This window comes from Colossoma macropomum, unplaced genomic scaffold (genome assembly GCF_904425465.1).
Source record: "Colossoma macropomum unplaced genomic scaffold, Colossoma_macropomum, whole genome shotgun sequence".
Classification (NCBI taxonomy): Eukaryota; Metazoa; Chordata; class Actinopteri; order Characiformes; family Serrasalmidae; genus Colossoma; species Colossoma macropomum.
The window spans coordinates 10,640,128-10,665,408 of NW_023494786.1; the positions used below are offsets into that span (position 1 = coordinate 10,640,128).

The following is a 25,281-nucleotide window of genomic DNA, read 5'->3' on the forward strand; positions in this document are numbered from 1 at the left end:
CAAATGTTTTTACATCACAGTATGATTCAAATTTCTGACAGTTTTTGTGTGTGTCTATATATATATATATATATATATATATATATATATATATATATATAGTTAAATGTTAAATGCTAAATGTTATTTCATGTTTGAAGGTTGAAGTTTGCTTCTTATTCGCCTGCTTGGTATTAGAATTTTCCGTTCCATATTCAGGCACATTTAAGGTAGAATGGAAAATTCAAATAGGAGGCAACGTCAGCAGATTCACCAGATTTCTCAAGTTACGTGTCTGATACGCGTGCACCATACACTCATGCCTCTGGTCGTCAGATACTGCTTGAATTTGGAAAATATTACAGTGCTTCAGCACCAGTCAGTTCGCGCCTTGTTTCGCGCACAAGGCCTTGTCTGATGCAGCTGACTGTGCGGTATGAGTGAAGCGCAGTAACGTCCATGTTAGGCTAAGGCTAACCCCAAAAGTCTGGCTATTCCTTTCTTCATTCTTTTCCTGTCTTCTTCCTCAAAAACAAAGTAAATGATTCAAGATGACATGGACTAGAGAGTGGCTGTGATCGAGGGTCTCCTCCTTTTTCATTTTTATTTGAAATGTGAGTGAAACACCCCTGGCTTAGTCACAAGGTTTGCACTGTTTATGCTCTGTGTTATCTGCACTGTTTGTGGCATATCGGTGTACCAGTTATGACAAAACCTAATAAAGAATTTCAGTCAGTATACCAGACTAAACAGACACAGTCATTTGTCACAATCAATAGAAAGAAAATACAAAAATGTCATTTTTTAAACTGTAATTGAGACCAGAGGCTAAATTTAGCTGAAGGCCAAGACAAGTTTAGTCCTTTTTTACGTTTGATACTGAAGTACATTCACAAGCAAGTACGTCTGCACAGAAATAGAAATAGAGTAGTTGTACTTGTAATTAATAATATTTTACCCCTAGTTTTTTACTTTTACTCAAGTACAGAAGTTTGTCTACCTTTGCAAACTGCATCGTGTAACTGATGTGAAATAGACTTAGTGGTTTCTGACACTGCATCACACTGTTATCTATAAAAATCAGCAAAAACAGTAGTAGCAGCCACTTGAAGCCTGAATTTCATCTGTACTTTTGTCCATTTTCTTCCCCTTACTTGTTAGCCAGATTAGTCTTGTAGCTCAAGAAATAAACTCTAGACAGAAATCAAAGGTGAAAACTGTGTAATTCATAGTACTGTTCTTTTAAATATGAAGAAGGTTTATAAATGAACATACTATGAAGCTCATCCCCCTGTTTATTTACTGAGGCTGTGGACATGATGCGCTTTCTCATGCCTCTAATCATTCCTTGCTAATTATCTCTTTATTGAGCGTGCACCAGGCCAGAGGCCATGAACCAGCCCAGCTCCACAGCATCCACCACCAGAGTTCTTCAAGCAGGAACACTGGAGCACTAATTAAGGAGCAGGTGATTAAGGGTGGAGAGGAGGATGCTGTTTAGATTAAAGCAAAGAAACATTTGGAAGTCTCTGTTGACCAAGGTTCTCCTGGTACATGGCAGCAATCTGCTTTTTTTTTAATCTGTGAGTTCTCCCTTACGCTAAACAAGCCCCTCTGGGACACCAGGCAGTTCAGGCAGATGGAGTAGAGGCGGGAGAGGAACGCGCACAAAGCTTTTGTCCTCACATGGAACGCGCAGCTCATGTTATCTGCGGTGGAGTAGAGTGCTTCAGTTAAGCTTCATTTTTGCATGGATATAAACTAGAGGTGGGCAGTATGACGATATGTCGTTGTCGTGATAAATGATGTCATGATATGCTTTTCCGAGTGAATCACGGCTATCGTCAGTACTTCTACAGCACTTAACAACAAGTACTATTAGAAGAGCCTGTAAACAACAACAGCAACCAGTGTAACTGCATAAACTGCATAGTAACGCTAAGCTGATTGGACGTCATCGCCCATTTTGAGGTCATCTTGTTTTATTAATTCTATATTAAATATATATTAATGTTTGATTTGTTCTCCTGTTCCTTCTGAAAAGGTTTATGTTCAATCATTGAATTAAAACTCAGTTTTAATCGCATTTTTAAATATCACTACTGTTTTGCTGGTATATTTTGTTCGCACACTTTAGAAAAACTAAATATCATGATTCATGCAGATACAGTGCAGTGCAAAAGTCAGAGACCACTGTTTAATTTATTTGATTTACAGTCAAATGATTGGAAAACAACAGAAAACATACTTAACAGAAAATTACACAAAAACTAAATATATATTTTTATGTTTTTATGATTTTTTTTTTACTTTCCCTTTTATTAAGCAAGTGAATTATCTTCTATCTAATCTTCCTAGAATTTTCTCCTTAAGACTTAGACTTCTATTTTAGATGCACATGTGAAAGAAATTTGCAAGACAGCTAAGGTGTGTTTGGGTAGTTGCTTAAGTGAAAGTATCACTTTAAAGGGGAACATAACAGAGTAGAAAGATGGAGGGGTTAAAGTGGCAGTAGGTAGCACAAAAGTAAAGAGTCGGGCAGATTAACCCTCCTATTATCTTTGGGGTCAGTTTGACCCTATTCAGTGTTTAACGTCTCTAAATAAATGATTGACATCAGAATTTTTGCATTATATGTAATGACTTTTACTAATTTAATGCGGGAAAACTGAGTAAACATGATATTTACGTGATATGTTTTCAATGTACTGGACACATTTTGTACATGTTGGTGCTCTTTGGGGTCAATTTGACCCCAGGCTTTTTTTTGCTGTATAAAACAGAAGAAATATCAACATCTTACATGCATTTGTTTTGCTTGTTTTGGTTGATATTGAGGTGCAATTTTATAATCTTCTAAAAACTTCCATCTGCTTTAGGGCCCTAACCTAACATTTCAGCCGTAGTGCGAGAACCACTGATAGTTCACACGTCATGATAAGGGGAAAACATAATTCCCACCAGAACTTTAATATTTTCTGCAGGTTTAAATTGCTGGGCTCAAATTAACCCCAAGGATAAAAGATAAATAGTAGATTTGAGGATAACAGAAGGGTTAAATACTGATTTTTTTATATTTTTCTCAGCTTTTTTTCAGCTTTTGTTCTGACTCTGAAAAATAAGTAACAAGTACCTAAAGCTCAGTGCACAGTATTATTCCATATTTTTGCCATCACCAACTCCTAATATCCACTTCACTTTCACCATTCAGCTGAAGAAGTGAACACTAGGGCAAAGATGTGATAGAATAACCTATTATTTTTTCATTGCTTCTATGAAAAGCTTGGGCTTCTGTGTCAGCACTGTAACATTATGTAAGCTCTTTTTAACATCAGTGAACCTTAAAAAATTCAACGTCCAAAATTTAAAAATGTCATTTTTATTTACCATGCAGATTGATGTGGATTAAGTGAGATGAGAGAGTGATTGAACGAAGGAGGAAGAGCCCCCCTGTGATTCTGCTCTTTTTTTAAACCTCTCAAATAATAATAGATGATGTGAGAGAACGGTGTGATGAACTCAGCTCCCACACAGCTTAACCGTCTCCACAGGCTCTTGTGAAAGCGTCGGGGAGTTGTTATATCAATCATGCGGCCCTCTCTGTCAAATCTTCTCCATTTTGTCAGCGGCCACGGTGAGGCACCGTGCATGGGCGCCAATAAGTCATTTCTTTGATTTTGAGGTGCATCGTGGAACACGCAGTATCACTTCTTGGCTCTGTAGCTTCATGTCCGCCCACTCGCTTTTAGTCAGCTCAAGCAGGAACCCTTCCCATGATAAACCATGTGCAACATAAAACTGTATATACAGTATAGCCACAGAACATCTCTGTGTACTTCACACCAGAGCTGCCACTACCGACTGTATAAGTAATTGAGTAATCTACTGGTTATTTTAATGATTAATGGAGTACTCAGAGACTGTAAAAGAGACCACACACTAAAATTAGTCTGAACACTCTGTGCATAGTGTTTTAAAGACTCCAGAAGACTTTTTTAGAAGAAAAGATAAACTAAGAAGTCTTAGACTTCAAATGACCTCTTATATACAAAACACAATGTGGCAAAAAAGTGCATCTAAATGGGTCCATCAGGCTCTGTTACTTACTGTGATACAGACCAGTAAAGTAAGTAAAATATGCTTTATCATCATGCAGACTGCATGAGAAAATAAATTTCAATCAATGTTTTTTTAAATCAAATAATTGACTTTAGCTGATAAATCGTGACAGCCCTATTTTTCAATTAAATAAGGTGAAGAGTGACATTCCCCCTTAGATTAAGCTGGAAAAGTGAGAGATAATAAATCATAATGAGATCCTAATCTCCGTCTGATTGCAGGCTGAAGGCACTGGTCTCTACAGGAGGCAGGAGTGTGCAGCTCGCATGTGACTGGTGAGTCTCTTTTTATAATGTTTCATCAATACTGCAAGCAGTCATAGTCAAACACAACTACATACTTCCTCAAAGTGACTGCTCCCTTCCTGCAGTGTTCTGCTGCCTCCCACTGGCTAGAATGTGCTGTATGTCACATGTCAAACTGCTGTCCTGGAGGGCCACAGCAAGGCTGCTGTAACCTCTTAAACTGCAGGCTTATTAGTCAGTAATTAGTCAGAGCGAAAACCTCTGATTTTGCAACAATTCAGTCTGATTGCAAGTTCTTTAGGAAACATGTTTCAGTGTATCTCAGTTTTGTTTCAGTTTGGTTAGTTCGGAATGATTCATAATTATACAGCCATTTGCAAAAGTTTGGGTGCCCTTTTAATTATGTGTTGTTGATTGAGTGAAAATAAGTTAGACACGTCTGCACATTTAATGTACAATTGCTGTTTATTTACTGAATTTAGTATAGTGGAAAGAAGTCAAACAAAAAATGCAAATAAATAGAAATTTGCGTGTTAAAATTTGCAGAAAAACTGCCATATTTAAGTTTGTTGTCTGTAGAGAGTGTCTTCACTTATTTTCACTTCAAATCAACAGAAGATGTAATTTGACCAGGGGTGTTCAAACTTCAAATTACACTAAAGTACACAAGCAAAGGAGCCTGTTTACAAAGTAGTGGAATATATACAGTAAAACAATAAGCAATGCTTTGAAAATGGCCTGAGACTGTTTTTATTTTGGCCAAAAAATGAATGTATTTCGTTGAATTCATTGAATGTTATTCAATTGAATATAATAATATCATGATGTATCAAAAGGAATATTTTTTTTCTCCGACTATTATTGATTCTATTTTATTACTTGTTTTTTTTTATTATATGCCTTATATGCAAAATTACTGTTTTCCTCCTGTTGTCTTTTTTGTGTTTATAATTTATATTAAATATTATTACTTGTGTTGTAAAGCATACTTAAAAGGTGCTCAACTTCTTCTTCTTCTTGTTATTATTATGCATTTTCAAACTTAGAAGCCACTTTGAATTATTCTGTAAATACTCTGAAACTATTGTTTACATCATGGAGATTTTATTTAATGAATTTAAGTTTTTACTCATGTACTCTGGCTTGCCTTTTTGGGACTAACACACCTAAATCCATTTATCACTTACTTCACGCATTGTATCTGCTGTACTAGAGCCCTGTTCTTCCACAAATGCAGTTAAAGCCACTGCTTTATGTTCTTTTGTGTTCCCATAAGCACAAATGCCTGGTGTTACATCACTCTTGGTGTCAGCAATATTGCAGTAATTAAGACAGTAACTTGTGAAAGATGTGGTCTGTTGTCCTCTTCTCCTCAGGCTTTTCTCCCATGTAGATGACCCCTTCCTGGACGACTCCTTACCCAGAGAATATGTGCTGTACTTGCGGCCCAGCGGCCCCCTTCAGAACCAGCTCAACCACTTTTGGCAGCAGTCCCGGCTGACCTGCGGCAAGAACAAAGCTCACAACATATTCCCCCACATCACACTCTGCCAATTCTTCATGGTGAGCTGTGGAGCAGTTTTTTTCATGGATTTTATTGAGGGAACATCTGGACTGTGCTGCGTGTTCCGTATACCATCTAGTGTTAATTAAAGCATCACTCATCCAAGTGTTTCTCAGTAGAATTACAACTTATTATATGCCTCAGAGTTTCGTATGTTATGGTTCTCGGTTATATTCTGCTGTTGGTTTTAGGAGTGATAATTACCCAGGACATGTATTTTTTTAAGTATCTTGTTTTATTAATGGAAGCCATTCATACACAACTGTCCAGAAGTCTCAGAATATATTGCATACATCAATATTTTCATATATGTGACCTACATCAGTATTTTCAAAAATATAAAAACATTGTTTGTTTCAGGCATATGTATAAAATAATTCTAATGTGATACTACTGTTGTAGTACTTCATAAAGATTTCAAATATGCAGTAGGGAATGGCATGAAGAAGTGTTAGCTGTGTCCAGAATAATGATCGGAACTGTAGATGATTCCTTAATGGAATTATAACTTCATGAATGGAGTTCTAATAAAATTAGCTTTTTAAAAGTCTTGTTTTTAAAAATGGTGATGAAATTTGTGGCAGATAACTCGATAGAAATATATATAACTTATTTAAGGTCATAAGTTACTAATCATGATAATTTGGTGTTCTCAGTAAACTTCCCTGTAGAAGACACTATTTTCACTTAGAAAATCAAAAAACATGTAATTTGACCAGTGTTCAAACTTCTGCACACGACTTTATGACAAGTAAATCTAAACTTTTGAATGATAGTGTATGTAGGTGACTTTGTCTTCTTTTCCTTTTGTCCAGTGTGCAGACAGTAAGGTGGAGGCTCTGTGTGGGGCTCTGCAGTCCACAGTAAGTCAGTGGAGAGGTCGCTTCCCCAGCCCTTTGCCCCTCGAGCTCTACACATCTGCCAACTTCATTGGCCTCTTCGTCGAGGAACAGGTGGCTGAGACGTTGAAGAAATTTGCAGCTGACTTCTCTGCAGAAGCTGCCACTAAAGCAGGTCGAACACCATGAAGGAAATTTGCATAATTTCTCTTTCTATCAAATGTAGCTGATCAACCAGAGTGTCTAAAGTTTGCTTCTTTAGTTTTGTATAGAGCTGTGAGGCTAATGCAGCTAGTAATGTAAGCTTATACCCACCTGTTAGCATTGTGCAAACTGCATACCTAAATCATCACACACGCCTGAAACCACGCTGAGCTGTAAAGTAATCTCAAATAGACTTGTTTATGTGGTTTCTGACATAATGTACATCTATGAAAATGGACAAAGGTACACTGCATAGTTAAATACAGGACTAGCAGACGTTGTAACGTTTTGTCTGTTTGTTTTAGTCAGTTGTATGCAAAAGTTTGAACACCTCAGTCAATGTTTTGTCGATTTTCTAAGTGAACATAGGTTGACACATCCTCTGTGCACAAACGTCTGCAAATTTTAGTGCAGAATTTCTGTTTATTTAACATATTAGAAAAAAATTAAAACATAAAATATAAAATGTCATGTTTTCACAGGCCACATTTTATGTTTTATTAGTTTTCAGTATGTTAAATTGAGCAAATAACCAACATTTGCAGTGTGTGTTCTGTAGAGGATGTGTTAACTTATTTACATTCAGAAAATCATCAGTGCTTTGGCCAGGGGCATGCAAACTTTTGCACACGACTGAAGGAGCTGTGAGCAATGTCAGAAACCTCATAAGCAAGAAACTTCTCCCTGTTGTTTCACAGATGTCCATGTAGAGCCCCATAAGAAGCAGCTGCATGTGACTCTAGCCTACCACTTTCCAAGCAGTCATTTGGCGTCCTTGGAAAAGCTGGCAAGAGGAATTGAGGTCAAGCTCGGCTGTGACTGGCTCGCTGTTCTCTTCTCTCGGGACATTAGATTTGCAAATCATGAGGTAAGTGTTTGATCTGAGAGTGCGCTGCCATTACTGTGTTGTAGTTTCTGAATTTAAAAGTCTGTTCTTTTCAGCAACAAGGATTGTCTAGTCTACTGTGGGCTGGTCTCCTAGACCAGACTTAAGCCTAAGTCTAGACTAAAAGGACTTGGAGTAGTGAATCACAATTGACATGTAGTCCAAGACTAGATTAAATCCACATCCAGGAAAACTTTATGTGTGATCACTCTGCTCTCTCTGTCTGATCCCCCAGACTCTGAGGGTGATGTACCCCTACATTCCTCAGAATGAGGATGAGCTGGAGCTGGTGCCGGGTGACTTTGTCTTCACATCTTCAGTGGAGCAGATGAGCACCAGCGAGGGCTGGGTGTACGGCACCTCTCTGAGCACGGGGGTTTCGGGACTGCTGCCCGAAAATTATGTTAGTCGGGCTGATGAATGCGACACATGGGTCTGCCATGGGTGAGGCTCAGTCCTTTAATACTTTGCTTAAAGGGGAACTCCACTGAGTTTTCAAAGTTTCTGCTCAATTAAATTGTTATGATGTAAACAAAGTTCCGAGTGGACTGATGTAAAACCACACTATTCTAGGGAAATCTGTTTACAACAGTCGTCTTGGAAACCAGACTTGTGAAGTGTTTAATGCTTCTAAAAGCTGCCTCACAGGAACTAATTGCATGATGCCTGAGACATTGTTTGACAATAATTTGGTGCTAAAGTTTGTGTATAAAATGTATTTTTTAAGATTTTAAGGTGGAGAGGTACTTACAAGGTATTAGGGCAAAAAAGTTGCCAAAGAAAAAAAAAATATTGGATTTACCACTAGTTTGCCATTATCAACATTACATATAAAACAATATAGGTTTACTGGTCATTTTGGATAGTAATAAAATGGTTTGCTTATAGATATTGTGACCCCGAGTTTCTATCCCCACCCCTGTAAGGAAATCCGTAAGATTCTGTATGATTAACCTTTTCATATCAAAACACTCTGAAAGACTTTGTTTACATCTCAAAGAAACTTTTTAAAAAAAATCAGTTGAATTTCTCCAATACATACAAACTCCTTGTAAACACACTTTTCATCGATGGCTGCATGATTTTAGTTAAAAGGCTAGTATTGCAGTTATATTGCTATATGTAGTCGTAGCTACATGACTTTCAGTATATTAAAACACTGGTGACATAGCCAAGAATCACCTGCAATATTTTGACCAAAGCATTTACTTTTGGTGAATTACTTAAATACCTTGATTCATCAAAACACCCACGGAACCTTTCATCTGTAACTGTGATTGGTCGAGATTCTCTCAGCACAGAGTAAATAACGTTATGACTTGTTAAAGGCCTCATCAATCAATCAGTCAATATTGCAATAATATTAACTATATCAGTATTGCCAAAGCCAGAATTGCTATAACAATGAACAAAATATATATTGTGCAGTCCTGTCTTAAAATGTCTGAGAGAAACATTTCAGAAAGAAAGTTCTTTGTTAAATAAACAAAGAGCATGCTGCAGTTATGAAAGCTTTTGGTGGTAACCTGAGTGTGATCAGAAGCTAAAGCTAAGGGTAGGACTGCTCTTATTCATCGTACGCAGGTCACACTCGTTCTTCAGTGCCTCACCTTCAGAAAAAAGCAACAAAGAGAGCAGAACACTGGATGGGCTGCTCAGCATTCAGTGCCTGGATAACTCGAGACCAGGGGATTCGTCCATCCTGAGTGTGGTGTGCCAACCTATGCAGGTGCCTTTGTCTGACATAATGCAATTTGTAGGATGCATATTACACGCTGCTGGATAATACACTTACTAGTGTTGTAGTCAAGACTGCTAGAGTCGAGTCCGAGTCAGGACTGAGACGAGGACACACCGAGTCCGAGTAAAGACCAAGACTACTAGTTGTCAAATCTGAGTCAAGACCGAGACCAGGAGTTGCTGAGACCGAGACTGGGATCAGATTAAGATTTTTATATATATAATAGCTTAAGATGAATTACAGTTAATGATGTTCTATCAACAGATTTGTAAACAATGTAATGAGCAGTGAATTTTAGCTCTCAGTAACATTATTATTTTATTAATGCTGGTAATATTTTCTGATAAGGACTTCTGACATTTTGGTAGCACAAGGAAGCACAATTCGTCAGAACACCAGTTAGTGCTGACTCTTATACAGCCAAGTGATTAGCTACTAAGTTAATAATCATAAATATGAAAGCTGAAATAAACAATTACTTACAGTGTGCGCACAACAAGTAACAGAATAAAGAAAGTTGTCTTTGTTGTTACTTCATGTAGACAGAGATTGAAACTTTTAGTGTTGTCTTCCAGCTCCGGCTGCTTCTGTCTGTATTCTAGCAACATGTCTGCGCGTGCGTATCAGTGATGCAGCTGAAGAGAGTTTACTACACAGGGAAAGCACTGTTTCATTGTGTTTATTCTGGTTTTGTTAACATTCAGTAATAATTCAGTTTCCAGTTACCTCAGATGAAGGCATCGGACTAGCTGGTCTTGACAACAATTGCCACCAATAGTCCACCTAACCCTGAGACCTCGACTAGACCAAGTCCATATGAGGTTGAGACCAAGACGAGTCAGAGACCGCTAGTTTATGGTCTCAAGACTGGTCTCGAGACCAAGACCGGACTGGAGTACTACAACACTAATGCTTACTATCCACTTTTTTAGAACAGTTTATTATTATCTTGTTCTTCCACTCATTGGCCAGCTACCTTAAAATACACTACAAAAGACAACAATCACTGAATGTAGCCCACCTGTCAGAATGTTGGGGCTTTTACACATCAGTATCACTAATATGTTGAGAGGGGTCCGCCACCCAAAAATATCCATCCAAGAGCTGATGGTCGTCGACTAAAACTGGGTGTGTTTACATGCACTCAATAATCCAATCATAATCGGATTTCTGCCGTTATCTGATTATTCAAATGGTCATGTAAACAGTATAGTCCAAATCCGGAGTAAGGTCTAGAAATCCGATAAAGAGAGCTGCATTTCAGCTCAGTAATCGGATTTCTCAGCATATGTATACTCTTACTCTGATTTCTTTCGGATTTCTCAGTCTGCACATGGGCAAAAACATATCACCCGTGAGATGGCAACAAAACACTTTTGGAGCAACACTGAAACTAAATACATGCTTAACAAAGTAAATGATTTAAATGTTGTTCATCTACCACATTATGTATGTTCATATTTTCAGGTGAAGTGAGTTTTACATTATGTTTCGCTACATCTTATTCTGTGAGTTTATTGGCTGGTTGGAAAGCAGTAATCTGATTACTGCCTGATGCATGTAGACCTGAGTTTCCCATTATCTGATTACCCAAGTGCATGTAAATGTGTTGATCGGATTACTGACAAAATCTGATTTTCTGTAGTTATCGGACTATTAAGTGCACGTAAACACATCCATTGATGAAGGCTAGAGGATGGCTAACAGCAAATTGTGCATGATAACAGATGGTCAATGAGTGTATATCAAAATGAGTGTTGTGAGCTATTATTGCTCATTTATAATTAAAGAATTTCTTTAATAGCCAGGAAGTGTATTCTCAAAAGCATTTTAGATTAAGAGTGCTGTTGGAGGATCGGAGTCTGCATTCTTCTTAGACTGAGCTACTTTGTGAATGTAAGCTCTAGAACTGAAGATATGAAGCTTTATTCATAAATGTTTTGTGCTGGTGCAGGTACTCAGAATCAACAGTCACTGTCGGCCTCCTAAAAGAACCCTCTTTGTGTGTCGCCACGGAGAGAGGATGGATGTGGTGTTCGGGAAACACTGGCTCTCACAGTGCTCTGATGCTAAAGGTACCCTCAGCCAATTCAGGCAAATTTGTCCTGAATAGATTGACTTAAAATCCTCATAACACTCACTCAACCACACACATGCTTGTTTTTATACAATGTCAGGCACCATTGAGTACAAGTCATTCATTTTTCAGGACATATTTCTGAGCAGATGATAATGATAATCCACTTGCATGAGGACAGGAAAAGTCAAAGGAAATAAAAGATATAGGGGTTTTATCAAGACTGGAGTTCAAACAAATATTATAAGATATACACTTATCTTTGAAATAAAGGAAAAAATCAATCTCCACTCTTGCTTTAGATCGGATCTGGTAAGGAAATAAACATAAAAGGAAAATCAGAAAATGTAACCAACTTCTAAGACTAAACTTTGGAGGTGTGGAAAAAAATATCCCTGCAGATTTCTTTGAAAAACTGAAAGCAAGTCCCCCAAAAAGAATGGAAGCTGTAATAAAGGCAAAGAGTGGACACTAAATTCTGGAAAAATTGATATTATACACTCATCATCAAAAAATAGTTGCACCCAGAAGGAATCAACTGACCAGAATGAAACTTGGTGGGTAGGTTTGACATCGTGAGACATGCGAATGATTCAAGTTTCACGCTCAGCCGAGCATGTGACATGAGCAAGTACGGGCCTTATCGTTGTACCTGACTGACTATATAAGTGCTTTCCATTCTGACTCGTGCTGTTGTGTTGGTAGCATCCTTTGCAAGCGAAGTATGCCTTGGAGAAGAGTCGAAAGCAATTTGAGCAGTTGGAAGAGTTCAAGAGGGGTCGCATTGCAGGGCTCCGGGAAGCAGAATGGTCTTATCAACGTATTGCGCACCATACCAGTCATGCGGATGTCACCATAGTGCACTGTTGGCGGCAGTGGATTGAAGAAGCCATGCACCAGCAACCTGAAGGACCTAGGAGACCAACACAAACCATGGAGAGGGAGAACTACAGATTGTCCGACGTGCACAGAGTGACCAACAACAATGATTGCGGACATTCACCGAGCAGTGATGCCCTTGCATGAGTCATCCTGTTCGTGCCAGCACCATTGGCAGACGGCTGCATGACGCAGAACTACATGCACTCGACAACTGCCCTTAACACCATGTCAGTGTCGTCTAATGACTGCAGTGGTGTTGTGCCAGATTGTCATGGAGTGCCTTAGAATGGCAGCAGGTGATCTTCATTGATGAGTCTCGCTTTTGTCTTGGTGGAGATGACCATTTGACAACCATTTGTTGTTACGCGTCACACATCCAGAAGGCCTGGTGTCATTGTGTGGGGTGCAGTTTCCTATGATGCCAGATCACCTTTGGTCTTCATCACAGGCACTTTCACAGCCCAATGTTATGTTAATGAGGTCATGCTGCCAGTGTCTCTACCTTTTCTGAACGCACTTGTACTTGTGGATGTAACCTTGTCTCTTGTTTTCTTTCATCTTGAAGTTTGGTTTTGTTTTTGTCATGTATTTGTCTGTTCTTCAAACCTCTGCTCCTCTGGACTCTGTTAAGTCCAATTTCAATAAAAGCAACTCGCATTTGCATCCCACCTCTTGCCTCCACCCTTACAGGTACCCTCAAGGGTACATCTCAGTACCTTTAGTCAGGGAACATAATTGTACCCCAATCCACTGAAATGATATTTTTCACGTTGTATTGTCACCACACACCCCGTCTTGTCTCCAGACCTTTTATTTCATTGTTCTGTTTTAAAACATAAGATTATGAAAAGGTACAAACGCATATTTTTCACCTGGGAAAAACTTATTTAAGGTACAACAATTGGATCTGTTGTACCACTGTTGTACCTTTTGAGGGAACATTTACATTGTTTGTACCTTAATGATGAAACATGCACCTACACAGCACCTTTATTTCTAACAGTGTACTATGCCATGGCCAGCCACATTGCCAGACCTATCCCCAATTGAAAATGTGTGGGATGCTATTGGATGTGCTATCAACACTCCACCCCTACCGCAAAATCTGCAGGAACTGTGTGAGAATATTCAAGCTGCATGGGATGGATTATCGCAGGACACCATTAGGAACCTCTACAACTTCATTCCGAGACGTCTGGCATGTTGTGTTAGCAAAGATGGCGGCCTGACACCATACTGAGAGACACTACTTCTGTACGTGTAGCTCAGTAAATATTGCCCATATCAGTCTACACTTTTTAATAATTTATTGTTCCCTGTAACCTTTATCTTCCTTTCGAATAGCACTGCAATCCAACAATTCCTTCTGTTAGCAACTATTTTTTGACAATGAGTGTAGTTAGTTGTTGAGGCTTCTTTGTCATTTTCTGTTAAATATATGTTTTCTGCTTTTTTCCTTGACACTGAAGAAACTTGTACTTAATGGCCCTTTGACTGAAAATGGAATAAATGAAGGGTGGTCTCTGAATTTTTCACAGTGTATATGTAAATATAATTTTTCAACCCTAAACCTAATCCTGGCCTTAAAATCAGTAATGAAAAAGAATTGATTTGTCACTGTTCTTTCTGCAGGCAGATATGTGCGGACAAACCTGAACATGCCTCCTTTCCTGCCTGCCTGGGGTGGAGGACACAGAGATTATGATATGGACGCTCCCATCACTGTGTTTGGAGCCATGCAGGCCAGGACTGTGGGTATGTGAGCTTTCCTCTACACTCTTTATTACTGAATGAGCTCATCATGTGAGAAGAGCTTCAACAGTGAGTGCCTGGCTGTGTGTTACAGGTGAAGCATTACTGGAGACTAATACCACCATCGACTTTATCTACTCCTCGCCGAGCCTTCGCTGCGTCCAGACCGCACACGAGATTCTCAAAGGCATGTACTTTTTATTGTTTGTAGTCATTGAGGTACAACGACTACTGAATGCAGCTCTGTTGCTGCACAATTTATCATTCACCCTCTACTCAGTCCATCATCAGTCAGTCACCTTCTCTATCCATAATAGAATGGGACCACTGATAGACAGGGTAAAGGGTAGTGGACTGAGGAGAAATGGATTTACTTACACTCAAATCTGCAAAGGCAGTAAAACAAATGAAACATTTTCTCAGCTTCCATCTGAGCCTCTAGCCGTAGCCACTCCACAACTACACACCTATCTATTAATTTTTCACCCTCTTTGTCTCTTTCTGTTGTTGCAGGCATGCAGCTGGATGGAAAGTTAAGGATAAGAGTGGAGCCAGCCCTGTTTGAATGGACCAAATGGGTGTCTGGATCTTCTCTACCTGCATGGATACCTCCCACAGACCTCGCTGCAGCCAACCTCAGTGTTGACACAACGTACAGGTACAGACATGCAGGCACACTATAAGATAAATAAAAGATGCACAGTCAAAGTGCTGTACATTTTGCATGATATTTCCTGTTTCTTAAAACCATGAGAAAATATAAGTGATAATATGGTCTGTCCTGTAAAATAACAGCAATAAAATGTAATAAAAATGTAAATGTGTAGCTTAAAAAATTTGATTTTATCCCCAATATATCACCATGGTTAAATACTAAAAAAGGATATTTAAATCTGTACCATGTAAGATTTTTACATACATGGCATTACTGAGTCAGGAGGAAAAACATGCTGAAATATGATGTGCGTGCACCGCTGTAAGTCGCCATGTAAAGCCTGAAATAATAATTTAAACATAAGAGGTGTTGGGTCAGATTTCACAGGAGAGTTTCAGAACACTTCATATGTCTTTATGTGTTAACATCACACACAGAGACTCAAAAAGAAGGTCTGACTCGATGTTTAGGTCTCAGCATGATACTGATGAAGAGATGATGACAGTAGATAATTCACTCACATCCTCAGAAGACACATAATGCTACCATTTTAATACTGCTACTATACATTTGATCTTTCATTGGATGAATCACTTGGCAACTTATTTGCCAGTCAGCTGCTATTACAGCAAATTGTTGTACTTATAAATCAATGTTCATTTGTTTATAAAATTATTAATAATAAATGCACATTTATTGTTAGAAAACAGATAATAACTGATCACTTACATGAATAAATGCATATTTTAGTGTTTGAAGTTGAAAGAAATAAAGCAACAGCTCCTTATAACAGCATTTATGCTCTCAAGTGGCACCTTTAGCATCACGTTATCTAGGGAGTTCTAGCTAACAGGTGGGAAACCTGGGGAAAAAACAACAAAGGACTTTCACTGTAATTGCATTTACAGAAGTAAACCGTTATTTAACAGCTGTCTGCTGGCAACATTACTGCTAGACCTTTTACCATTTTTGAACAGCGTATTGATTGGGAATGATTAGTATAGATTTAAAATATATATTTTATGTACATATAGTACAAACACAATAGTGGTGATATGATTTTTCTACTCCACAGACCTCACATGTCCATTAGTAAATTAAACGTGGCGGAGTCCTATGAGACCTACATGAGCCGAAGCTACAAAGTGACCAAAGAAGTCCTGGCAGACTGCAAAAACAAAGGTGAGGGCTACACATGTGAGCCTGTTTATCAGAACAGCTCTGGATTACCCTGAGTGGAAGTGTTCACTGTGTTTGTGTTCCTCTGGCTAGGAGGAAACGTTCTGATGGTGGGTCATGCTTCCTCTCTGGAAGCCTGCACACGGCAACTCCAGGGCCAAACCCTGCGCAACTCCAAAGAGTTCGTCCAAATAGTTAGGAAGGTGTGTTTTTCCCATTTTTCTTTTATTCTGTCTTTCATTCTTTTTTCTTTCTTTCACTTTCTATCTTATTTTATTTTGTCTTCATTGCTTTTTTCTTTCTCTTTCTCTCACTTTCATTTCTTTTTCATTCCTTTAGTTAATTTGTTTTGCTTTTCTTCTGATTTGAACCTTTTTAAAGTTCTTTTTAAAGCTCGCTTTTCTTTCTTTCTTGTTAACTTTGCCTTCTTTTTCTTTGTTTTGCTTTCTTTATTTTGCTTTTTTTCATATTTTTTATTTCTCTATTTTTTCTTTTACTTTCTTTCATCCTATTGCTTTTTGTTTGTTTCGTTCTTTTGCTTTCTTTCTGATGCCATCTTTCACTTCTTTTTGGTTTTTTTCTTTCTTTTTTCATTGTTTCTGCCTTTTTCTGGTAATATGACACTAACATCAAAGTGTTTTGTCCTTCCAGATTCCGTATCTGGGCATGTGTGCGTGTGAGGAGCAGGACTCGGGTGTTTGGCAGCTGGTGGACCCACCTATCCTCCCCCTCACACACGGACCCAATCACAGCTTCAACTGGAGAGAGACCCTACAGCAGGAATGACCTTCACTGCACTGTCCGTCAGCGGCTCTGGATGACGGCCATCTGATATGCACTGGAAGCACACAGCTCACGTGTTGGCCGTTTTGAGGAACGGACCCGAGCTGTCCCCACCTCCTTTAAGTTTAGGGGCTTAAACACTGATCCTGGACTGTTTAAACAGTGTTTAAAGCCACATTTTATGTTTACATGTGGAAAGGGGACAGAGTTTTGACGAATGGACCTCATTTAGATGAGTGATGTGGTTGAGTAGACTGCAGGGTAATCTCAGGGCATTGGCAATCACTCTTAACAGGTGAAGCACAGGTCTAATGGCACAATCACTATGAATAACTTGTTTCTATACTCTCTCCCTAAAGGCAGGAACTTTACAGATAGCAACATATAAAAGAGCTTAAGCAGTTTTGTGCACAAATTGTTCCTTCATCTACTCTTGAAAACAATGCTGACAGGGTAATATCTATAACCAACATAGCAGCAGATGTACTTCCAGTTGCCATGATTATTAACTTTGTCAGACTACTATATTGTTCTTGAGAGACTGCTTTAATATTTACTCAGAATTTCTGTAAGCAAATAAAATCACTCCACTCCCTTTAAAGGCTGGATGATAAATAATAATAGCTTCTAAGAACTTAAGACTGAATGACAGGAGACGGTGGCAGCAGGCTGTTGGATATGTGAACATTTCACGATAAACTTGCTGTATGAAATGTTGCTTCTGCATCTGAAGAAAGACCCTTATTGTTTTTCCCTATGCAGATGCTATCAGTTGTATTCTCAGGACCATGAGCATGGATGACATACAACACTGCTGGGTTCAAACCCACACTGCTGGGCTCATTTTATAATTTTTTCTAGCTTTTATTTTGGTATTTGAGGCATGGGGGTTATTGCACCAAGTTTAGAGTCTTTTTATGCAGGAATAATTGTATCCAATATTGTCCATTTGCTCTCACTGTAATGGCAAAGCTTTGAGCACGCCAGTTGCATCAACGAAAATCTATACATTCAGTCTTAATTAACCCAAACCGCAGGGATTCACTTTAAGTGACAGCTGCTTCAACTTAATAGAACATGCAATTATTGTGTAGGCTATATTCCTCCATATTGTTAAATTCTGGAATTGTATCACTAAATAAATGACTACAGCAGATTCATCCTGTGTGGATTGTAGGTCAGTAAGATACTAACATTTCAGTTCATGCAGCACCATGATATAGGACGTCTTTACATCAATAAGGATATCGCTGTTGTCGAAAGAAAACCTCGTATCTCCAAAATGATAACTTTACAGGAAAAGGAAAAAAAACAACATTACTTTTAATGTAAGTCAATGGAACCAGACTTTTTTCAATTAATTTTAGGCCGTTTCTTTTGGTCCATGCTTCATGAAATTTACATGCAATGTAAAGAGTAACAAGTATTTTCAAATTATGTCAAAAACTGAAAAATGACAAAAATGTAGAGACGCGGTTTTCTTCCTACAGCAGCAATATGCTATTTTAAATCATAGTGGTTTGTAGAGAGCTATTTCTAGAAATACTAGCAGGGCAAAATAGCTATGTTTTGTAGATGTAGTGGTATTTCATTGTCTAATTTTATGACTGTCATTGGTCACAAACTCTGTAATTGCAAAAAGACATACAGTATATTGCCTAAAGAGAGGATAAACACATAAGCCATTTTAAGCCATTCCTGAGTTTCTATAACCTATTCTGTCTACTTCTCTGTTTCTGGCAGCAGTATGTCAATATTTTTTATCTTGAAATAATGACTTATTTCCTCTAAATATTGAATTAATATGTTGAAATAATGGCTATCCTGTAATGGCTCATTATCCTGAAACAATTACATACCTTCTTGAAATTGAATAACACATTATTTGTACATGGTGTATCAAAATCGTAATCTCAAGATATTATGTCAGTATTTTTTAGGAAATAGTCATTCATTTGAGATATTAAGTCATGTTTAGAGAAAATAAGTCATTGATCTGATAGACAATATTTTGAGAAAATAAGTAAATATTTTGAGAAAATAGGTTATTATTATGCAGTACTGTGCATAAGCAGAGAATTAAAAAACAGGTGATTATTTCTCCTCTAAACATTCCCGCCAAGTGAGGGAGAAAAAATGTTTGTTTTGTTTTGAAATGACTTAGAACCTCAAAATAATGAAATTAAAGTATTGGCAATATTGAAATATTTAATTAATATCTCGAAAGACTTATTTTCTTGAGACACTCACTTGGTGTATAAGGCCCATTATTTTGGGATAATCATTATTACTACACAGTAATTACAGTGTTCTTATTTTTACATAGTAAGTCAGTATTCATTACTATGACATGGTAAGTCAATGTTTAGAGAAAATGGGTCATATTGAGATACTAAAAAAATATTGGGATTCATTTACCCTCATCTTCCTAAGTATTATCTTAAAATTGTTCTTGAAAAAGGTGCTAAGAAAAAGTCTGTCAGATTCTTGATGTGTTCTTTAACCGCAGAATTGCTCACACCTTTGTGCTGTAAGTGTGGGTAACTTAGACTGAAATCCCAAATAAGAAAACACTGGTGAATGTCAGAATCTTCCTGAAGACTGTGTAAGTTGGTTCAAGCGGAAATTTCTTATGAACATTTGGTGAATGAAGCCCCTTGCTGACTTTTTCTCATCTCTCTGTTAGGAATGGGTATCCATAGCAATGTATTTAGGAAGATAAAAAATATGACAGAGTTTGTGTGAAGAAAGTAAGTGCTAATATGCTAAAAGTCGCGAGGGCCCAACTCTGAAACTCTCGCGATCAAAAACACATCAAGAAGTCGTTGTGACGTCACCGCCTCAGAGGAGCTGTGGAGAGGAGAGCGGAGCTCCGCTCAGGAGTTTCTCTGCTGACACAAATAAACAAGCAGAATGACTAACTGTTATGCCGTGTGGCCCAGCTGAGGTCTTGAAAGTGTTCAGTGTAAGTATGCAGTGCGTTTTTGGCGTTTACAAGACAAAAAACTTGTTAAACTGCCCAGTTCACGTTTAACGGTTAACGCTAACCGTAGAGTTAACGTTAGCTAGCTAGCTAGCCAGTTAACCTAGCTAACGCTAGGTCACTGGTCTGATAAACTGGAAATTTGTAAGCATTTCAGTTTAAATTCATGTGTTTGTAACCTATAAGTTACATAATTCCTATCCTGTATCTAAACTCGCGAATAGACAATCTGCCGGCCAAAAGCCGAGATTTGGTTTGAAAAAAACCTTCAAGTTTAAAGACCAGTCGTTTAAAAGATTGATTCGCCGCCCTGACTGACTTTCACGCTCGGTGGCCATTTTATCATTTATCAACTTCTGCACCAAACGACTCTTCACTGTCTGCAGGCCCAGACTGCTATCAAAACAGCGGGCTTTACTTTACTCACACTCAGAAGTAACATCATCAACAAAGCTACCGTTAGACCAGGGTTTCTCGGTCCTGCTCTACCACCCGACTGCTTATTATGATGTTCTTCGCTTCCCCAGAAATGAGGGTCACCAAGACTGCGTTAGAAACCTCAGTGATGCGCCTCGCTCCGGGTTTCCGTTCAGACCTTTCGCAAATGTTAGGCGCATTTACCAAGTTTCGGCAAACAAAATAAAGGGGAATTACATAATTAAAAAAAAAAATCTGAATAATTCAGTCCTTGAGATGTTGTAAACAGTCATTCAGAGTGGTTTGATGAGAAATGGCTCACTGCAGAGAAGCTTACAGAAGATTTCTTTACAGTGGTGGTGATAGGAACCAGGGCTCATGATTTCTACACACAACACAAATATAACCATTTTATTTACCATGAAAAAACCCACATGAACCTACAGGTGTCTTCTGAATTTTATATGTCATGTCATAGATCTGAGCAAATAAGTTTTTCTTGGGGACTATTTTGATTTACATGACTTGCATGTATCCATCCGCCATGAATAGATTAAAGTACATTTTAAGCCAAAACATCACAAAACCATCATAAAAGAATGTGTCAGGCAGCATATATCTAACTATTTCATGTAATAACTTTCTTTGAGGGAGCTTTAAGAGACATTAAACTCTTCAGACATCTGGTTCCTATAACCATCATTGTGAGCAATTGTGATTTGGCAGAATTCTCTAGAGCGGAGTGTTTCGCACCAAACCACTCTGAGTGACTCTGTTTACATCCCATTTAATTATGTAGAATTATTGATAAATCGGTGGAGTTTTGCGAAGAAACTTTAGAAGACGTAGGTTACCATGATTAGAGGCTGCATTGAAATGAGCATGGTGGAAAGATTTAACTCTGTTTTTGCTGCAAGTAGAATTATCTTTCCAGCCATTTGCTGTCTTCCTATGGCCTTGTTGTTTGCGGCTCAGAGACGCCAGGCAGGATGAGCAGTGGCCCACCTAATGAGGGCTGAACTCCATGCCATGCCGACAAAGTCCACCTGACATCTGGGAACGCAAATGCACCAGATAGTTCTGGAGCACGTTGTGCAGAGCAGTTTTTCAAACGCGCTTTGGATTAACCATTTCAGAATGTCGAAAGTGACCTTTGAAACTATGCGCCATGATCGGCTAATCATTTCTCACTTATGGCTTGATGCATCATAGTTTATTTAAAAGCCCTTTTCTATCACTCTTTTTCGTATTCAGGCTTTAGTGATATTCTGACTTTTCCACCTCGTCCTAGCGTACAAGTCTTTTTGCTATATTTGGGTGTTTTTTTATTTCTGTGTTTGTCCATTCAGGTTTTCTTTTTGCGCATTTTCAAAATTCGTAAAAAAATCGTGGATGGAAAAGCTGCTTAATCAACAAGCTGTTCGTGGGGTTAAAATGAGTGATGAGAGAACTGAGCCCAGCGTCCAAAACCACAGACTAGGGATGGGCAGAATGACGAAATTTTATTGCTGTGTCGATAAATTATCTCACAGTGTGCTTTTCTGAGCATGTCAAGGATATTGTCAGTACTTCAAAAATACTGACCAACTGCATATTTCTTCACAAAGTGAGCATAATTTCACCTGTTTATTTGGATTTAGTGCAGTTTGTAAAACATAAAATAAAAAACACATTATTATTGTTATTATTATTATTATAACCTTTTAATATGTGGCACTACAGGTTCTATTTTGTCTGTTGCAACTTATTAAATCTCAGAAAAAATAAATATATCATGCATATCGTATACTGTGAAAATGTCTTGAAGTATTATGATGTAATTATTTTGACATATCACCCTCCCATGGCACATACCAGACTATGCTATACGTTATACACTATAGGTGTATGGTCTTTTTGTACAGCTTACTAACAACACTGGAGCTGGGAGGCAGGAGGAGTGCTGGGCTGAGTTGCTGATTGATGCTGATGTTTTACAAACATTCTGCCTGCATTAGAAGACACAGTGAACAGAATAAACAGTCACATGTTCACAGTTTTGCACTGCGATGTCATAATGTCACTTTGCATTGTTACACCCCTCGCAGTGTACAGTATCCTGAAGCCTGAATTTGTTTACAATATGCAGGTTTTCATGTACAGTGAACGCCATGGTTACTAATATGTAGTTTTATTTTGATCATGATCATTGTTGTTTGTTTATAAAAAACAAAGTGTGTGGTGATGGAAGTACGGGTTGAATACAATATTTATATTTTGAGTTAAATAAAATGAACTTATTCTTAATCAGTTTACATTAACTCAGTGATTAGTAAATACATTAGTAAATATTACTGGGAAGGCTCATCAGGAGATCTGCAATACTGACTACTGATCAGCCTAAATAGCTTGGATCGGTTCATTTGTGCCTAATTGTTTAACACCTGATTCTATATTGATTTGACATGGGTCCACTGTGGAGTTGCCTGACAGAACTTCAATACGTTTTAAAACCATGTTCCAAGCAGTATGAGGTAATGAAGACTTTGCCTCTTTAATACGCACCTTGAAGCACTGTGGTGCTGCAAATGTTTCAAAATGTTTTAGATGCTTCCTGATTATACCCACCACTAGGTAGAGCAGGGAGGGCAGTAAAATATGCAGTGTAGAGGAGCAGCAGAGCTTGGATTGGGTAATGGCCTTCACTATGGCACAAGGGCCAGTGATGGGGAAAACTGTCACCTACTTCAGTGCATTGTAAATTCTGGCTGTGAGGGATTCAGTTGGCTCTAGCTCTCCACTTCTGTGGTTTTTGGAGCTGCAGTTTCAGGCAGTCTCAGCAAAATAAAGGCCTAATGAGCAGCGGTAAGGCCGGACCAGCAGGTTTTTCAAGGCCAGGGGTATCTCGTTTCAGACCTAATGTCCTCATCTAACCCCAGATCTCTTTCTCCCTCTGGCTCCCTCCTACCTATTAGGTATGTGATTTGTGGTCTGATTTCATCATTTGGAGATATTTGTTTTCCTGTTTAATGTTGCCCGCTTTGTAGCATCCTCAAATTAGATTGGTGGAAAGAAGCATTCGTGCATCCGCCTGGGTACGTGAGGGCGGCCAGTTAAGGTCAGCCTCCATCAGTGAGGCTATTGTCAGTTTTACTGTCCATTAGCAAAGTTAATGAGTAAATGAATAGATAAAGTGAGGCAGGTAACTGGACTAAATCTTGATGATTGTGGGGTTTAGTGTGCATCAGTACGTTGCCAGATGGTGTTTGCATATGTCATTGGTGTTGTCAGTTATTGTATGTTTTAATGATGTTCCACATGAGTTAATATTGATTTATCCATTATCTGTGTACTCTACACAGCTTTATCACTTAATGTGCCATTTGCTATGAAATAGGTTGTAGACATGCACAAGTGCCTTGGTCTTTTGTTCAGGGTGAATTTAGGCTGTACTGTGGACCTATATATATATAGATATATATATATAGATATATATATATAGATATATATATATAGAATATATGTTATAGACTGTGGAGTTAGAATATATTTAGCATAATCATTATACACTGTATAGCCAAGCATACATGGAGACTTGACCATCACACCTATATAAGCTTGTTGAACATCCCGTTCCAAAATCATGGGCATTTTTAATGGAATTAGTTGGAAGCATAAAATTGTCTAAAATGTCTTTGTATGCTGTAGCATTAACGTTACTCTTCACTAGAACAGAGGGGCCGAGCCCAGACCCTGAAAAACAGCCCCAGGCCCTTCCTCTGAACTTTACTGTTGGCACTGTATGTTCCTACAGGTTGTGTTCTTCTGGCATCCACCAATCCTAGATTAATCCATCAGCAGGGCAGAAATTTTGCGAGCTAACTTGCAATAAAGGTGGCATCCAATGACAGTATCATGAGTAACATGTTCAGTCACTGAGCTTATCAGTACAACTGATTCTACTGGCAGTGTTTGTGTATGTTGATTGCATGGCTGTGTGCTTGATTTTATACACCTGCAGTGTTTCCTCTAGGACTTTTTTCAGCAGCAGTGGACAGACCACTACATGTTCTAGGGAAGTGGCTGCATATATGATGTTCCATGTATGATGTAGCTGGCCTGTTTGTGTTTAGACAGCTGGACATTTAAGTCATGTTGGACAGCTAGGAGCGGACAGTCGATCACTTTTTCATTTTCATTTCAGCTCTGTAAGCAACAGAAGTCACTTATTAGGCGTGTAAGCAGAGGCCGTGTTCTAAAGTCGTAATGGTTTGAAATATCCATAGTTCTTGAACTGCAATAATCACGATGTAATGAACCCAGTGCATGTTGTTAAAGTCCTTACAGGCTAATTACACAAGCTGTAAGCAGCCTTTTTTCCCCCTGCCTCCCACCCGACACCTGTAATCTTTCAGTCTCGGGCCAGTTGGATTTTCCCTTGATTTATGGGGGTGATGAAGAAGAGGCTGATAAACGGCAGCAGCCTTTCATTCCTCTAAAAATCTGAGTCGTTATTGGAGAGCTCTGAATCCCAGCAATCTAATAATGCTCTCAGTGTTCTTTTCGAGCTTTTAAACTAATTCGTGATTGATCGCTAATTATCGGTGACGGAGCCTCTCGAGACAGCACTTTCCCATCCTGGGCGTTCGTTCCTATCTTTAAACTGTTTGAAAGGAGCTATAACTTTCAAACGGTCGACTCGGCTCCCCCCGGTGGAGAGTCAATAGGCAGCCGCCAGACATTTGAGTGATCATTGATGTCCTTTGCCAATACTGCAGATTGCTTCTCAACAGAAATAAACCACCTGGCACGTAAATGTCTAGCCTGGTTTTGATAGTACTGTAGTCGCCACTCAACATGGTTATTGCTGTTATTGAACCTCTTATTGGGTATTTGTTTAATACCTCCCCTCCATGCACTTTGGTTGACAAATCCACATTCCTTAATTGCGTGACCATTGATTTCAGTTCCAGTCAAAGAAGGAGAGAGAAAGGGGG

General features: G+C 38.6%; 1 protein-coding gene across 1 annotated transcript in view; it reads left to right on the forward strand.

Moving 5' to 3' along the window:
* Nucleotides 1–18,171, forward strand: part of ubash3bb (ubiquitin associated and SH3 domain containing Bb) — a 38,033-nt gene extending 19,862 nt beyond the window's left edge. The window contains exons 2-14 of the mRNA XM_036560683.1: nucleotides 4,320–4,373; nucleotides 5,720–5,906; nucleotides 6,723–6,921; nucleotides 7,649–7,818; nucleotides 8,072–8,280; nucleotides 9,421–9,565; nucleotides 11,532–11,652; nucleotides 14,169–14,291; nucleotides 14,383–14,475; nucleotides 14,802–14,946; nucleotides 16,019–16,125; nucleotides 16,216–16,325; nucleotides 16,774–18,171. Coding sequence (XP_036416576.1) covers nucleotides 4,320–4,373; nucleotides 5,720–5,906; nucleotides 6,723–6,921; nucleotides 7,649–7,818; nucleotides 8,072–8,280; nucleotides 9,421–9,565; nucleotides 11,532–11,652; nucleotides 14,169–14,291; nucleotides 14,383–14,475; nucleotides 14,802–14,946; nucleotides 16,019–16,125; nucleotides 16,216–16,325; nucleotides 16,774–16,908 — 1,798 coding nt within the window. The 3' untranslated portion in view covers nucleotides 16,909–18,171. The remainder of the gene's footprint in view (nucleotides 1–4,319; nucleotides 4,374–5,719; nucleotides 5,907–6,722; nucleotides 6,922–7,648; nucleotides 7,819–8,071; nucleotides 8,281–9,420; nucleotides 9,566–11,531; nucleotides 11,653–14,168; nucleotides 14,292–14,382; nucleotides 14,476–14,801; nucleotides 14,947–16,018; nucleotides 16,126–16,215; nucleotides 16,326–16,773) is intronic.
* The last annotated feature ends 7,110 nt before the right edge of the window (nucleotides 18,172–25,281 follow it).